This window comes from Scyliorhinus torazame, chromosome 15 (assembly GCF_047496885.1).
Source record: "Scyliorhinus torazame isolate Kashiwa2021f chromosome 15, sScyTor2.1, whole genome shotgun sequence".
In the NCBI taxonomy this organism is placed as follows: domain Eukaryota; kingdom Metazoa; phylum Chordata; class Chondrichthyes; order Carcharhiniformes; family Scyliorhinidae; genus Scyliorhinus; species Scyliorhinus torazame.
Window position 1 is genome coordinate 51,876,314 of NC_092721.1, and position 17,563 is coordinate 51,893,876.

General features: G+C 47.6%; 1 protein-coding gene across 3 annotated transcripts in view; it reads right to left on the reverse strand.

Moving 5' to 3' along the window:
• Positions 1-17,563, reverse strand: part of abcc4 (ATP binding cassette subfamily C member 4 (PEL blood group)) — a 742,685-nt gene that overhangs the window by 45,922 nt on the left and 679,200 nt on the right. For all 3 annotated transcript variants that reach the window (XM_072476237.1, XM_072476236.1, XM_072476238.1), the window contains 2 exons: positions 17,264-17,369; positions 9,357-9,491 (listed from right to left, as the gene is read on the reverse strand). In XM_072476237.1, coding sequence (XP_072332338.1) covers positions 9,357-9,491; positions 17,264-17,369 — 241 coding nt within the window. The remainder of the gene's footprint in view (positions 1-9,356; positions 9,492-17,263; positions 17,370-17,563) is intronic.

The following is a 17,563-nucleotide window of genomic DNA, read 5'->3' on the forward strand; positions in this document are numbered from 1 at the left end:
CTCTTTGCCATTCCATAGGCTGCAATACTGAGACTCTGCCAGCTAAAATAACACCCTTCAGGCACCCCATGGGACATCTGTTTGATTTCAAATTATTTTTGGCTGTCTGAAGAGCCATGATCTTGCAGTGCTTAGTGTAGGAGGTTGGGATAAGGTTGGGCAAAGCATTATCGACCAGCAGGGACATGGATTGGTCAAATAACTCCTTCTGTGTTGCACGTTTTGCACCTAAATAACAACAAACACCATTTTAAAGAAACCCGCTGGCTGGAGCTTCCCAGCTGTTGTCACTGGTGAGATCTTCGTCCCATTGATGGCGAACCCCCGCTGCAGGTTTCCTGGCGGCTGGGGATGTGGCGTGGGGTGTATAGAACAGTAAACCCTATTAAAGATTCCGCCGCTGGTCAATGATAGGCCATGTAACATGCCGCGGGGCACAGAAAGTATGTGAAATGCTTTGAGCCATTTCTGATATATAAAGCAACATAAAAAATGAAGTGGGTTGCTCTTCCTTCAAGTTTTATATCTTACAGTGTCCTTGGGAAATATACAAAAATCACAGATGGTACCATGTGTTATTCGAATGAGGTGATAATCAGGAGCTCCCTTACTGGAATATTCAGTGAAACACCAAAACCTGCTTCATAATGCAGAGACTCAGAGTAATTGCAACGCAGAAGAAAGCCAATTGGCCCATCAAATCCATATCAGCTCTCTGTAGAACAATCCAGTCAGTCTAATTATCCAGCTCTATCTCTGGTTGGAGAGTCCCGCCGGCTCTGTCGGCGAGATCCTCACTGCTATCTAACCACATTAGTCAGTTGTTTGGGCCCTGGGGAGTTTCTCACAGGTTTAGCCCACACTTAGGGCCTGATCTAACCAAATGGGAACAGTGTCCTCCGATGGTCCACGTTTGTGTGGACCAGTACTGAACGGAACAAGCTGGGGACTCTCTGAGGAGGCCGTTAGATGCCGGGAGACAGATAGATCCTGGGTGAGTATGTCATAGTAGGTTTGAAACCTACTTAGGCGTGCATGGTTTGGTTACGACCATTGTGAGCAGTGTCCTGATCGTGCTGCCTCACGAAGACCGGGTAGATCTTGCGAGGGGTACTAGCCAGAAAGCCCACAGGAGGCTCCTCCTGGTGTCCAATGGCCTTACTGCGCTCCCGGTGCGTGACCCATATCTGCATGCTCCCTCAGGATGACACCCTCAGGACTTGGGATTAAAAGGAGATTTCAAATTCAGTCGTATAGGTGTTACAGGCTTTGATTACCAGATTTGAGAGCGAAAGAACATTTACTACATACAAAGTCTTCTCTGGTTTTATCCCGAGTGGCAGTAGTTCTCTAAAAATATCTTTATTAATTGTTTTCATCCCTTATTGCCGAGGCACTGCAAAGACAAGATACTGGACATCCTGTGGCAACCATGGAGTGAACAGTCGCACATTTGGCAGCTCCCGCTCATGGTGGTCTTTTTGTGGCCTTTACGCCGGATTGTTGCAGGAGTTTTGTAGAGGAAAGATGTAGAAGAACAGAAGAAAGGGGCCCCTAGTTTATGGAGCTGCAGTCCAGAAGTAACCGGAAAAGAATGAACAAGGTGGTGGTGGCGAGTGAGGAGCGGACAACGCGCGTGGTGACGGCGGACGAATAGGGTCGGACCCCGTCAGCTCGGTGTTGATGGACCAGTTGGTGAGCTTCTCAAATGAGAAGTTCATACAACAATGGAAGGAGAGTGCGGAGGACCTGGCCCAGGCGGTGGATTTGATCAAGGCGGTGGTTGATTTCATGGAGACGAGACTGGCAGCCCAGGGACAGGCGAACCAGAGATTGGAGGAGCAGGTGGGGGAGCAGGAGGAACAGTCCACCTCGATGGCAGCAGAGATTGGGATGCTGCGTGACCAGCAGAAGAGACTGCTGGAGAAAGTGGAGTACCTGGAAAATTGTTTACGGAGGCAGAACATTCGGATCGTGGATCTATTGGAGGGAGTCGAAAGATCGGGTGCTGGGGTGTATGTGGGGAAGGTGTGGAGAAGTTGTTTGGGGAAGGTGCATTTGATCGCCCGTTGGAGGTGGATCGGGCCCACAGGGCACTGATGCACAAGCCCCAGGGGGGTGAGCCGCCGAGGGCGATGGTGGTGTGATTACATTGGTTCCTGGACAAGGAACGTATCATGAGGTGCGCAAGGCAGACGAGGCGATGTATGTGGGAAGATGTCAAGATTCGGGTGTCCCAAGACCTGGGAGCAGATCGCGAAGAGGAGGGCGAGCTTTAATAAGGTCAGGTCGGCCCTGTACAAGAAGGGCATAAAGTTCAGACTACTGTACCCAGCCCACCTATGGGTGACTTATGGGGGCCGGGAGTTGTACTTTGGCTCGTCGGAGGAGGTAGCGGACGTTAATAATAAATGATAAATAACCTTTATTGTCACAAGTAGGCTTACATTAACACTGCAATGAAGTTACTGTGAAAAGCCCCTAGTCGCCACATTCCGACGCCTGTTCGTGCATCACAAACCAGCTGTCTAGCCCACTGAGCTAAACCAGCCTCCCTATGAAGGAGAATAGACTGACAGGAGGAGGAGGACCTTGAACTTTGACTGAGGAGAACTGAACTATGTCTTGTAAAACTTTGGGTTTGCCTTGTTCGGACTTATTTTGGGTTTTTTTCTTGTTTCTTTCCGTTTTTTCGGTTCTCTTTGGGGTTATATAGTAATTTGTTAAGGGAGGAGGGGTGGGCCTCTGTACTCAGACCTTGGGAGGGATTGTTTGTTTGTTTGTTTTTGCTTCTTGCCTTTGTTTCGACTGTTTGTACTAAGAGCGGGGGCGGGGGGAAACCAGTAGGGATAAGATGCTAGGCGCTATGGGCGGGGGCTGCCAGGCTTGCTGGGAGGTCTGGTTCATGGAAGCAAAGTAGGGGGTGAACTGAAGAGCGATGTGGAGGATTGATGTCAGTAGTTTCCCGAGGGCGGGCCAGGGGAGGTGGGAGACATGGGTCGCAGTCTGGCCTAGGAGAGGCTATGATTGATCGGCAGGGGGTGGGCACAGGGTGCCACCCAACCAGGCTGGTCACGTGGAACGTTCGGGACTGAATGGGCCACTCAAGTTTGTGCACTTGAGGCAACTGAAGGTGGACGTGGCCATGTTACAGGATACACTCTTGAAGGTAGGGAATCAGATTAGGTCAAGGAAGGGATGGGTTGGGCAGGTGTCCCATTCGGGATTAGACTTTAAAACGAGGGGGATGGCAATCCTGGTCAATAAACGGGTGGCATTCGAGGTAGGGAATATAGAAGTGGACCCGGAGGGTAGATATATTATGGTTAGTGGGAAACTGGAGTGAATGGCCATGGTATTGGTAAATATTTCTGCCCCAAACTGGGATGATGTTGAGTTTGTTAAACGGGTGCTGGGGAAGATCCCGGACCTGGATTTACATCGACTGATTATGGGGGAGATTTCAACACGGTCCTGGATCCGAGGTTGGGCCGGTCGAGTTCCAGGTCTGGGAAGGTATCGGCTATGGCAAAGAAGCTGCGGGGGTTTATGGTGCGCATGGGGGTGGGGGATCCGTGGAGATTGCCAAGGAGTAAGGAGTTCTCATTCTACTCCACGTGCACAAGGTGTATTCCCGGATAGACTTCTTTGTGTTGGACAAAACACAGCTGGCTGAGGTGGTAGATGCTGAATATTCAGCAATTGTGGTGTCAGACCACGCCCCATACTGGGTAGACCTGCAAGTTAACAAAGGAAAGGCCCTGCGGCTGCAATGGAGGTTAGATGTGGGGTTGTAAGCGGAGGCGGAGGTGTGGGTAAGGGATGCCATTCGGAGATATGTAAAGATCAATGGCACAGGTGAGGTCTCGTCTGGGGTAGTGCGGGAGGCATTGAAGGCGGTTATTAGGGGGGAACTCATCTCAATTCGGGCCCATAAGGAGAAGGTGGGGTTGGACAGGCTGATAGGCGAAATTTTACAGGCGGTCAGGAGGTATGCGGAGTCTCCGGATGACGGGCTTTTGAAGGAGCGTCAGAGACTGCAGCTAGAATTTGGGCTCCTGTCCACAGGTAAGGCGGAGGGACAACTTAGGAGCGTAAAGGGGGCGGTGTATGAATATGGGGAAAAAGCCAGCAGGATTCTGCCGCATCAGCTAAGAAAACAGGAGGCGGCGAGAGAGATTGGGACAGTAAAAGATACAGGGGGGGAAGGTGGTTTTGGATCCGGCGGGGGTGAATGATGTGTTTCGGGAATTTTACAGTAGATTGTATAAATCGGCAATTCCTGGGGGGGCTGGGGTCCCGAGAATAGATGAGGAGTTGGTGGGAGCCCCAATTGAGCAAGGGGAGGTTATAGACGGGCTGGGAGCATTCAATCGAGTAAGGCCTCGGGACCTGACTCAACCCAGTTGAGTTTTATAAAACGTTTTCCAGGCTGATGGGGCCGCTCCTGGTAAAGGCTTTTAATGAGTCCAAGGAGCAGGGAGTGCTCCCCCCAACGTTATCGCAGGCATCGATTCCCCTTATTTTGAAGTGGGATAAGGATCCGGAGAGTTGTGGGTCATATAGGATCTCCCTGTTGAATGTGGATGTGAAATTGCTGGCAAGGATCTTGGCTACATGCTTAGAGGATTATGTTCCGGGTGTTATAGGGGAGGACCAGACGGGAGTTGTGAAGGGACGACACCTGACGTCCAATATTAGACGGCTCCTTAATGTGATAATGATGCCTGCGGAGGGGCGCGAGGTCGAGGTGGTGGTGGCCATGGATGCAGAAAAGGCCTTTGATTGGGTGAAGTGGAAGTACCTGTGGGATGGCCTGGGAACGTTTGGGTTTGGCCAGGGATTTGTGGATTAGGTCCGGTTGTTATACCAGGCACCGGTGGTGAATGTAAGGACCAACCGGGTTCGATCAGAGTATTTAAGTCTGTGCAGGGGGACAAGGCAGGGGTGTCCACTCTCCCCACTACTGTTTTTCATGCCCATAGAGCCTTTGGCAATGGCACTGAAGGCATCGAACATTTGGCGGGGGATAGTGAAGCATAGGGTATCGCTCTTTGCGGATGATTTGCTCCTTTATATAACAGACCCGTTGGGGGGAATTGCAGGAATTATGGGAATATTGGAGGAATCTGGCCGGTTCTCAGGTTACAAACTGAACAGGAGCAAAAACGAGGTCTTCACGATCCAGGCAAGGGGGCAGGAGAGGAGACTGAGGCAAATGCCGTTCAAAGTGGTGGGACTGAGTTTTAGGTACCTCGGGATTCAGGTGGCAAGGGACTGGGGCCAGCTTCATAAACTAAATTTGGGCAGGGTGACTGAGCAAATGAAAGGGGACTTCCGTAGGTCGGACGTGCTCCCGCTGTCATTGGCGGGAAGGGTACAGACTGTGAAGATGACAGTCCTCCCAAGATTGAAATACATACAGCAGTGCCTTCCGATCTTCATCCCCAAGGCATTTTTTAGGAAGATAAACGCGGCGATCTTGGGTTTTATATGGGCCGGCAGAGCCCCGCGGGTGAAGAAGGTCCTTCTTGAACGGGGGCGTGGGGAGGGAGGCTTGGCCCTTCCGAACTTTATTAACTACTACTGGGCGGCCAATACTTCGATGGTAAGAAAATGGGTAGTGGGGGAGGGGTCGGTGTGAGAGCGAGTGGAGGTGGCATCTTGCAAGGGCACGAGTCTGGAGGCTCTGTTAACGGCACCTCTGCCATTCTCGCCGGCTCGGTACTCCACAAGCCCAGTGGTTGTGGCAGCCCTGAGAATGTGGGGGCAATGGAGGCAGCACATGAGACTGGAGGGGGTGTTGGCGTGGTCACCGATTTGTGACAATCAACGTTTCGCTCCGGGGGGGCTGGACGGGGGCTTTAGGAGGTGGCAGCGGGCAGGAATTGAGCGATTTGGGGATCTCTTCTTTGAGGAGGGTTTGCCGAGCCTGGAGGAGCGAGAGGAGGAGATTGAGTTGCCGGGTGGGAACGGATTTCGGTACCTGCAGGTACGGGGTTTTGTCTGGAGGCAGGTTTCAAGCTTCCCTCTCCACCCTCTAAGGGGGCTACAGGATAAGGTGATATCTAAAACAGGGGTTGGGGAGTGGAGGGTCTCGGAAATATATAAGGAATTGATGGAGTGGAAAGGGGTCCCAATCGGGGAAGTGAAGAGGAAGTGGGAGGACGAGTTGGGAGGGGTGTTGGAAGTCGGGCTATGGGAGAAGGCCCTGAGGAGAGTCAACGCATCCTCGTCGTGTGCCAGGCTCAGCCTGATCCAATTCAAGGTGGTCCACAGGGCTGATATGACTCGGGGGCAAGAAAGGCCAACGTTTTGGCCTTTGCCTCCCTGATGGCCCGGAGACGGATTTTGCTGGGATGGCGGGGCTCGGAACCTCCAAAGTCGGGGGTGTGGGTCAGTGACATGGCAGGGTTTCTCAGGCTAGAGAAGATTAAGTTCACCTGAAGGGGTCAATACAGAGGTTCGCTCGGCAGTGCCAGCCGTTCATCGACTTCTTGAAGGAAAACTGACCATCAACAGGAGGGGCGGGGGGAGGCATGGAAGTGAAGAATAAGGGCAGGGAATCTAATATATGGGTAACGAAAGAGAAAATGCTGGAAAATCTCAGCAGGTCTGGCAGCATCTGTAGGGAGAGAAAAGAGCTAACGTTTCGAGTCTGATGAGTCTTTGTCAAAGCTAAGAAGTAAAACTAAGAGGAAGAAGGAGACTTATGTAAAGATGAGACATGAAGGTTCAGTTAGGGCGCTCGAGAGTTACAAGTTAGCTAGGAAGGACCTAAAGAGAGAGCTAAGAAGAGCCAGGAGGGGACATGAGAAGTCTTTGGCAGGTAGGATCAAGGATAACCCTAAAGCTTTCTATAGATATGTCAGGAATAAAAGAATGACTAGGGTACGAGTAGGGCCAGTCAAGGACAGTAGTGGGAAGTTGTTTTTTTCATAGAATTTACAGTGCAGAAGGAGGCCATTCGGCCCATCGAGTCTGCACCGGCTCTTGGAAAGAGCACCCTACCCAAGGTCAACACCACCACCCTATCCCCATAACCCAGTAACCCCACCCAACACTAAGGGCAATTTTGGACACTAAGGGCAATTTATCATGGCCAATCCACCTAACCTGCACATCTTTGGACTGTGGGAGGAAACCGGAGCACCCGGAGGAAACCCACGCACACACGGGGAGGATGTGCAGACTCCGCACAGACAGTGACCCAAGCTGGAATCGAACCTGGGACCCTGGAGCTGTGAAGCAATTGTGCTATCCACAAGGCTACCGTGCTTGGAGTCCGAAGAGATAGGAGAGGTGCTAAATGAATATTTTTCGTCAGTATTCACACAGGAAAAAGACAATGTTGTCGAGGAGAATACTGAGATTCAGGCTACTAGACTAGAAGGGCTTGAGGTTCATAAGGAGGAGGTGTTAGCAATTCTGGAAAGTGTGAAAATAGATAAGTCACCTGGGCCGGTTGGGATTTATCCTAGGATTCTCTGGGAAGCTAGGGAGGAGATTGCTGAGCCTTTGGCCTTGATCTTTAAGTCATCTTTGTCTACAGGAATAGTGCCAGAAGACTGGAGGATAGCAAATGTTGTCCCCTTGTTCAAGAAGGGGAGTAGAGATAACCCCGGTAACTATAGACCAGTGAGCCTTACTTCTGTTGTGGGAAAAATCTTGGAAAGGTTTATAAGAGACAGGATGTATAATCATCTGGAAAGGAATCTATGATCTATGAATAATTTGATTAGAGATAGTCAACACGGTTTTGTGTAGGGTAGGTCGTGCCTCACAAACCTTATAGAGTTCTTTGAGAAGGTGACCAAACAGGTGGATGAGGGTAAAGCAGTTGATGTGGTGTATATGGATTTCAGTAAAGCGTTTGATAAGGTTCCCCATGGTAGGCTACTGCAGAAAATACGGAGGCATGGGATTCAGGGTGATTTAGCAGTTTGGATCAGAAATTGGCTAGCTGGAAGAAGACAAAGGGTGGTGGTTGATGGGAAATGTTCAGACTGGAGTGCAGTTACTAGTGGTGTACCACAAGGATCTGTTTTGGGGCCACTGCTGTTTGTCATTTTTATAAATGACCTGGAGGAGGGCGTAGAAGGATGGGTGAGTAAATTTGCAGATGACACTAAAGTCGGTGGAGTTGTGGACAGTGCGGAAGGATGTTACAAGTTACAGAGGGACATAGATAAGCTGCAGCGCTGGGCTGAGAGGTGGCAAATGGAGTTTAAAGCAGAAAAGTGTGAGGTGATTCATTTTGGAAGGAATAACAGGAAGACTGAGTACTGGACTAATGGTAAGATTCTTGGCAGTGTGGATGAGCAGAGAGATCTCGGTGTCCATGTACATAGATCCCTGAAAGTTGCCAACCAGGTTGAGAGTGTTGTTAAGAACGCGTACGGTGTGTTAGCTTTTATTGGTAGAGGGATTGAGTTTAGGAGCCATGAGGTCATGTTGCAGCGATACAACACTCTGGTGCGGCCGCATTTGGAGTATTGCGTGCAATTCTGGTCGCCGCATTATAGGAAGGATGTGGAAGCATTGGAAAGGGTGCAGAGGAGATTTACCAGAATGTTGCCTGGAATGGAGGGAAGATCTTATGAGGAAAGGCTGAGGGACTTGAGGCTGTTTTCGTTAGAGAGAAGAAGGTTAAGAGGTGAGTTAATTGAGGCATACAAGATGATCAGAGGATTGGATAGGGTGGATAGTGAGAGCCTTTTTCCTCGGATGGTGATGTCTAGCACGAGGGGACATACCTTTAAATTGAGGGGAGATAGATATAGGACAGATGTCAGAGGTAGGTTCTTTACTCAGAGAGTAGTAAGGGCGTGGAATGCCCTGCCTGCAACAGTAGTGGACTCACCAACACTAAGGACATTCAAATGGTCATTGGATAGACATATGGACAATAAGGGAATAGTATAGATGGGCTTTAGAGTGGTTTCACAGGTCGGCGCAACATCGAAGGCCGAAGGACCTGTACTGCGCTGTAATGTTCTATGTTCTAACTCTTCTCTCCGACAGGATGCCATCTGTCTAATATATGGGTAGCTAGGAGTCAGGTCGGGGGGAAGTTGGGTAGTTGTGTATTGTGAGGTTTTTGCTTGTGTCGGACCACTCTGTTGTTTAGAATGTTAAAATGTTAAATGTTAAAATGTTAAAATTATAAATAACTCAATAAAATATTTTCTAAAAAAAAAGACAAAATACTGGCGTGAAATTGAGGATAGTTATAAATTACAAGTTACATTATTGATTTGAAAATAAGTATGAAAAGAGCTACAATTAATGTTCATATGTAACTTAAATTTGTGAAGGATATACAAGATCTGCTGATTTTTCATGTACAACCATACCTCTTTGGCTATCTTGATCAGAGCAGTTGCTTCAGCCTTGCCTAAGTGTTGCACCATCTTGTAGAATAAACTATCTTTGTCCTCAAGAAGAATGTAGGGTTCTGCGTACTCTGCAACTCTTCCTGCATCCAGTACCTATAGTTAACATTTTAAATAGAAAAATGATCAACTTGCATCGTTCACCAAAATATTCTTCATTTCCAAACTGTGCTTTTGGGTTCGAGAGACTATTAAACCCAGGAAGTGACACACAGCATGAGTAAGGGCGAGATAGAAGGCTGAATTCCTGCCCACCTCGGCAAAAACGTTGGGGGTCTGGTAGCAGCGTTAATTGCTTTAAGGCGAGACTTCGACTCCTATCTCGGGAAGAAGGTCTGCCTTCGAGAACTGTTGGCCAATCGGATGTTGGGCGATTCTGTAGTCCCAACAGTGCCTGATGGGCAGAGTGGTCACTGTGGGGAATACAGACATTCTTCCCATGCTGGAGAGGTAAGCCTGAGGTCAGGGGTCTCAGTAAAGGATTGGGTGAATAGGTGGGAAGCTAAATTCATGAGGCTGGATGCAGAGTTCATAGTTAATGGGGAGATAACCTGGTGGGTGGGTTGTGCCACTGATGGGCCTAGGGGACCCGCAAAGAAGGTTCCCCTGCCTTTCCCAACACCAACCTACACACCTAAAACTGTCAGGCTTCCTCCAATAACACAGACGTCTCGATACATCCCCCTGGCTGAAACACTGGTGATGGCACGATGAGGCTCGGTGGCCATTGATTGGTCACTTATGGGCCTGAATAGGCCCAAGGCCAGGTGATGCCTTCCCTAACTCCAGTAAAATTTCAGACAGTTCGGGTGCGTGTGGATAGGTGGTGGGAAGACCACCAGCTGGATCTTAAGTGCCGCTTGCCTTCAAACACACCTGCAGGGAGAGTATAAAATCCACCCTCGATAGGAAGAAAGACTCAAAAATTGAATATTTTTGGTAATTGTTTTTTGAATGCCATTCAATTTATGTTGGGAGGCTGGACTTCATGTCTGATGTGAACTCAGTACGAAGTCTTACAACACCAGGTTAAAGTCCAACAGGTTTGTTTCGATGTCACTAGCTTTCGGAGCGCTGCTCCTTCCTCAGGTGAATGAAGAGGTCTGTTCCAGAAACACAGATATAGACAAATTCAAAGATGCCAAACAATGCTAGGAATGCGACCATTAGCAGGTGATTAAATCTTTACAGATCCAGAGATGGGGTAACCCCAGGTTAAAGAGGTGTGAATTGTATCAAGCCAGGACAGTTGGTAGGATTTCGCAGGCCAGATGGTGGGGGATGAATGTAATGCTACATGAATCCCAGGTCCCGGTTGAGGCCGCACTCATGTGTGCGGAACTTGGCTATAAGTTTCTGCTTGGCGATTCTGCGTTGTCGCGGGTCCTGAGAACGTTTACCCGGAGATCAGAGGCTGAATGCCCTTGACTGCTGAAGTGTTCCCCGACTGGAAGGGAACAGTCCTGCCTGGTGATTGTTGCGCGATGTCCATTCATTCGTTGTCGCAGCGTCTGCATGGTCTCGCCAATGTACCATGCTTCGGGACATCCTTTCCTGCAGCGTATGAGGTAGACAACGTTGGCCGAGTCGCACGAGTATGTACCGCGTACCTGGTGGGTGGTGTTCTCACGTGTAATAGTGGTATCCATGTCGATGATCTGGCACGTCTTGCAGAGATTGCCATGACAGGGTTGTGTGGTGTCGTGGTCACTGTTCTGAAGACTGGGTAGTTTGCTGCAAACAATGGTTCGTTTGAGGTTGCGCAGTCTTTGAAGGCAAGTAGTGGGGGTGTGGGGATGACCTTGGCAAGATGTTCATCGTCATCAATGACGTGTTGAAGGCTGTGAAGAAGATGACGTAGTTTCTCTGCTCCGGGGAAGTACTGGACGACGAAGGGTATTCTGTCGGTTGTGTCCCATGTTTGTCTTCTGAGGAGGTTGGTCCGGTTTTTCGCTGTGGCGCGTTGGAACTGTCGATCGATGAGTCGACTGCCATATGCCGTTCGTACGAGGGCATCTTGTTGGGGGTTTACTACAGGCCTCCCAACAGCCAGCGGGAGATAGAGGAGCAGATAGGTAGACAGATTTTGGAAAGGAGTTAAAGCAACAGGGTTGTTGTGATGGGAGACTTTAAATTCCCCAATATTGACTCACTTAATGCTAGGGGCTTGGACGGGGCAGAGTTTGTAAGGAGCATCCAGGAGGGCTTCTTAAAACAATTTGTAGATAGTCCAACTAGGGAAGGGGCTGTACTGGACCTGGTATTGGGGAATGAGCCCGGCCAGGTGGTAGAAGTTGCAGTAGGGGAGCATTTCGGGAACAGTGACCACAATTTAGTAAGTTTTAAAGTGCTGGTGACAAGGATAAGAGTGGTCCTAGGGTGAATGTGCTAAATTGGAGGAAGGCGAATTATAACAATATTAGGCGGGAACTGAAGAACCTAGATTGGGGGCGGATGTTTGAGGGTAAATCAACATCTGACTGTGGGAGGCTTTCAAATGTCAGTTGAAAGGAATTCATGACCGGCATGTTCCTGTGAGGAAGAAGGATAAATATGGCAAATTTCGCGAGCCTTGGATAACGAGATATTGGAGGCCTCATCAAAAAGAAAAAGGAGGCATTTGTCAGGGCGAGAAGGCTGGGAACATACGAAGCCTGTGTGGAATATAAGGAAAGTAGGAAGGAACTTAAGCAAGGAGTCAGGAGGGCCAAAAGGGGTCACAAAAAGTCACTGGCACATAGTGTTAAGGAATATCCCAAGGCTTTTTACACGTACATAAAAAGCAAGAGGGTAGCCAGGGAAAGGGCCCACTGAAGGACAGGGGAGGGAATCTATGTCTGGAGCCAGAGGAAATGGGCGAGGTATTAAATGAATACTTTGCATCAGTATTCACTAAAGAGAAGGAATTGGTGTATGTTGAGTCTGGAGAAGGGTGTGTAGCTAGCCTGGGTCACATTGTGATCCAAAAATACAAAGTGTTGCGCGTGTTGAAAAATATTAAGCTGGATAAGTCCCCAGGGCCTGATGGGATCTATCCCAGAATACTGAAGGAGGCACAAGAGGAAATTGCTGAAGACTTGACAGAAATCTTTGTATCCTCACGGTCTTCAGGTGATGTCCCGGAGGACTGGAGAATAGCCAATATTGTTCCTTTGTTTAAGAAGGGTAGCAAGGATAATCCAGGGAACTACAGGCCGGTGAGCCTTACATCAATGGTAGGGAAATTACTGGAGAGAATTCTTCGAGACAGGATGTACTCCCATTTGGAAGCAAGGGGTCATATTAGCGAGAGGCAGCACGGTTTTGTGAAGGGGAGGTTGTGTCTCACTAAGGGGCATTGAGTATAAAAATTGGCAAGTCATATTGCAGCTGTATAGAACCTTAGTTAGGCCACACTTGCAGTATAGTGTTCAATTCTGGTCGCCACACTACCAGAAGGATGTGGAGGCTTGGAGAGGGTGCAGAAAAGATTTACCAGGATGTTGCCTGGTATGGCGGGCATTAGCTATGAGGAGAGGTTGAATAAACTGTTTGTTCTCACTGGAACGAAGGAGGTTGAGGGGTGACCTGCGAGAGGTCTCCAAAATTATGAGGGGCATCAACAGAGTGGATAGTCAGAGAATTTTTCCCAGGGTAGAGGGGTCAATTACTAGGAGGCACAGGTTTAAGGTGCGCGGGGCAAGGTTTAGAGGAGATGTACGAGGCAAGTTTTTTTACACAGAGGGTAGTGGGTGCCTGGAACCCGCTGCCGGAGGAGGTGGTGGAAGCAGGGACGATAGTGATGTTTAAGGGGCATCTTGAAAAATACATGAATAGGATGGGAATAGAGGGATACGGACCCCGGAAGTGTAGAAGACTTTAGTTTAGACGGGCAGCATGGTCAGCGCAGGCTTGGAGGGCCGAAGGGCCTGTTCCTGTGCTGTACGTTTCTTTGTTCTTTGTATGGTCCTCAGGGAGTCAGAGGAGTGTTTTATTTTAAGAACGTGCATATGCCAAATGATTGGTTGTGGTACGTGAGACAGCTTTGCTTTTCAACACAAATGGTCTCTGAGGTTTAAGAAGCGAGTGGGAGGGTGAATGAGTATTCATAGAGTCATACAGCACAAAAACAGGCCCTTCCGCCCATCATGTCTATGCCGACCATCAAATACCAATCTATATTAAGTAGGCTCTTTCCAAGGGCCAAATGGCCTCCTTCTGCACTGTATGATTCTATGACTCTATATTAATCACACTGACCAGCACTTGGTCCATAGCCTACTATGCCTTAGCAATTTAAGTGCACATCAAGATGCTTCCTGAATGTTGCCTCCAACACCCTCTCAGGCAGTGTGTTCCATATTTCCACCACCCTCTGGGTGGAAAAAATTCACCCAACTCCAAAAACTCTCGCCTAGCCAAGCAGCAGTCACAGTGCAGTAAAGCAGCACTGATGCTGCCTCCTTTTCATGGGTGCCAAAAATCATGCTTTTGAAACGGGATTACTGAACATTAACCAGCTTCAGCTGAGAGTGACTCAACTGACTCAAGTTTCGGAAATGCAACTAAACTTACACCCAATCAAAAAGAGCAGCTTTTAATTACCGGATTAATGAACTAATTTAGCTTGAAAGTAGCCCTGAAATTAAGTTTTTAAAAATAAAATTAGAGTACCCAATTCATTTTTCTAATTAAGGGGCAATTTAGCATGGCCAATCCACCTACCCTGCACATCTTTGGGTTATGGGGGCGAAACCCACGCAGACACGGGGAGAATGTGCAAACTCCACATGGACAGTGACCCAGAGCCGGGATCGAACCTGGGACCTTGGCGTCGTGAGGCAGCAGTGCTACTCACTGTGCCACCTTGCTGCCCGAGCCCTGAAATTAAGTTTAATTACTACTTACCTCTTACGGCTTATCTCGTGCACTCCCTGTTTTCACCCAACTCCAAAGCACTCTCATCTAGCCGAGCAGCACTCACAGTGTAGTACTGTTAAAAATTGGTAACTGCGGATGTTTTGGAGAGCTGGTGATACTCAGGGGATACATTTGGAGATAGTGAAGGGGAACGCAGGGGTAATAAGTAGCTGAGGGGATTGAGGATACAATGCGTGACTAACACAGTGAAAACTCTAAATTAGGGAGTGCTATTTACATCCTGTGAATGAATAAAAATAATTTCACCAGATTGTGGACAGCTATCGATGGAAAGAAGCCAAAACTATGATACATCAGAGATAAAACCATTTCTTCATTTTCAAAGCCACATGGTGTTTCACATCTATTTTTCTTCACATGCTCTCCTCCACTCAGCCCTAATGTCTCTGCTGTGCTATATTTGAGCGCTGCAACTGCGGAACACCTAAACTTACTTCATCATTATAGAAATATTGCAGGTGCTGTGATTTGTCTATGAAAGTGAACAGAAAAATTCCACAAAGTATCATCAGTGCTTTGTTGCTCATTCAGTTTTTTTTTTGCATGTCTCTGAAATCACACTTAGGATTGCAAGTGGGCGGCGCAGTGGTTAGCACTGCTGCATCACAGCGCTGAGGACCCAGATTCGATTCCGGCCCCGGATCACTGTCTGTGTGGAGTTTGCACATTCTTCCTGTGTCTGCGTGGCTCTCACCCCCACAACCCAAAAGATGTGCAGGGTAGGTGGATTGGCCACGCTAAATAGCCCCTTAATAAAAATAAATAAATAAATATATACTGCAAGTGTATTTCTATCAGCAAGATAGAAAATGAAGAATCATACTTGAGGTTATCATAGGTAAAAAAAGGTTTTAGTTTCATACTCAAAACCAGTTAATATTTGGACAGAATGACAGGTACACTGTTTATCTTAAATCTAGTCATTATTAGTTAACAGAGTTATTTGGAGATAAAATTCTCTTGCATGCTAATGGAAGCTCAGTGCAGTGCAAAATAGTTATCGGGAAATTGATGACTCGGACCATTTTGTTCATTGCATTTCAACTGTTGAACAATCTTACCGATAAAACCTTTCAAATATATTATTCGCAATTTAACGGGAAAAAAAAATCAGAATAGCTTTTGGGCGCGTTTAGCGGCTGGAACCCGAGAGACATCCTGCTATTCAACGGCACTTTGCTGTTTTTTTTTACCTCGGCGGGGAACATCCCGTCAAGGCTGCACTTGCATCATTTCCTGCACTGACAAGTACTCGTGGATGTGGGCGCCATTTTTAAAGGCAGCCCCAAACTTTCGACCCCACTCAGCATCCCCACTGCAGCGTCCAGACCCCCTGCTGTACCCAACTTACCTCATCCAGGGTCCTCAAGCACCCCCTCACCTCACAAGGGCAAGGCATCCCGGGACTGATCCCTGGCAAGGGCAGCCTGGCACCCGGGCAGCTTAGCAGTGCCAAGGTGCCAGGCTGGCAGTTGCAAGGTGCCCAGGTGCCAATGGGAGTTCCAGGTTACCACGCTGCCCAGAACCCGACCACTCGAGGGTCTCCAATGGCCTGGGAGACCCCGCACGTGCCGCCACGACTGGTCCACGTTTGTGTGGACCAATACTAAACGCCGCTCGGTTGAGGCCTCACTAGGGAGGCTGTTCGTTCCTGGACTCGGTGGAATACAGCACAGACATATTAAAATGAGCCTAATGGTGAGGGCGAGGTCCAGATTGTGATGTCTCGTGAAATTCTTGAGACATCTGGCAAGATTCAAGACGTCTCAAGCGTTGCAAATCTATTAAGGGGCTTCTTGCGACATTCACCGGCCTCATTGCGACGCCAAGTTGGGTGTGACAAAGCCGGCAAATCATGCCCATAGATGTCAAGCAGTTGCAGAGGAGAAGAACAGCATTTAGAGAGAAAAGTCCTTCTTCATGATAGAATGAATAACAGGTTATTGTTCTCACAACAGATGTCTTTTTCACATTTCAGAAACAAAGGCAATCAAATGAACAAATGTAATGCATGTGATTTACCCATGAAGATCAAGTTACAGCTCATTCTTTGATTCATTAAAGGTTAGGGTGCATGTCCCAACACTTTAGGCAACATAAATAAGTGGAAAATTTCCCCTGCAATGGCTTAAGTTAGCAACTGCATTAACTGGTTTTAATTATTTGCACTTTTAACTCCCATGCTACACTTCATTACCACACAATTGTCAGTCATTTTTTTCAGCTTTTGAAAACTCCACAATGTCAACAGGACAAAGAGCACAGCTGCAACTGAGGAAATTCCTTCACATTGTGAACTACTTAAAAAAAAACGTATTATTGCATGTTTACTTCAATAAAACATTAAATTAGATTGCTGCTGCAAACATTTGCCGGCAGCATCAGTGAAAGCGTTAAAATTAAAATTGGAAACAGAGGCTAAGTGTTTAAAAATATATCTGAAAATTTGTATTTGTTCTGTGCTCACTTTGTGCAATGAAGCACCAAGTTAAGTTGAAAATGAAGTTAAATTTGTTTTGGAGGATGTTAAACAAAAGAAGAAGAAAATAAATACCTTAACCTACAGGCACAATTATACTTTCAGGAAGAGGTAAGGAAAGCTGTTTTTACATTGCCCTTCAGCCTCTACCTCCAATGCAGGTTTTGTGCGGCAAGCAGTATCAAGATAACCAGCCAGATTGTTTTTAAAAAAGACTCGGAGTGCAGAGGACCAGTATATCTGTGGGCAGTAAAAGTACTTGTCTGGCAGTGTCATTGGTAGCATCTCAATGCCATTATTATTTCATACACACTGACCAAAATGTCACAATTGCACAGATTGAATGTGAGCCCCAAGTGAAACGAATAGGAAGAATCTATCCACATCCAAATGCATGACAATGACAAATGTAACTAAGATCCAGGCTTATAATGGGAACTAAAAGGAAGTTTGTGCTATTGCACCTTACCAGAATTCTATCACTGTCGATGATAGTATTAAGCCGATGTGCAATTGTCAGAACCGTACATTGTTCAAATTTCTCTCGAATTGTCTTCTGTATTAATTCATCCGTTCTTAAAGAAAGAGAAAAAGGGAAGTGATGCAGTGAAAATCTGAATCTGGCATTTAGTGTTTAGAGATCAAACGAGAGTGACAAACCCCCACTTTGTACATTACGTTTTCAAGTCATGTAAATGGAAACTTTTCATTGCAGCCAATAGCAATGGTTATTGATAACAGTAAACTGCACATGATTCCGTACCACTTT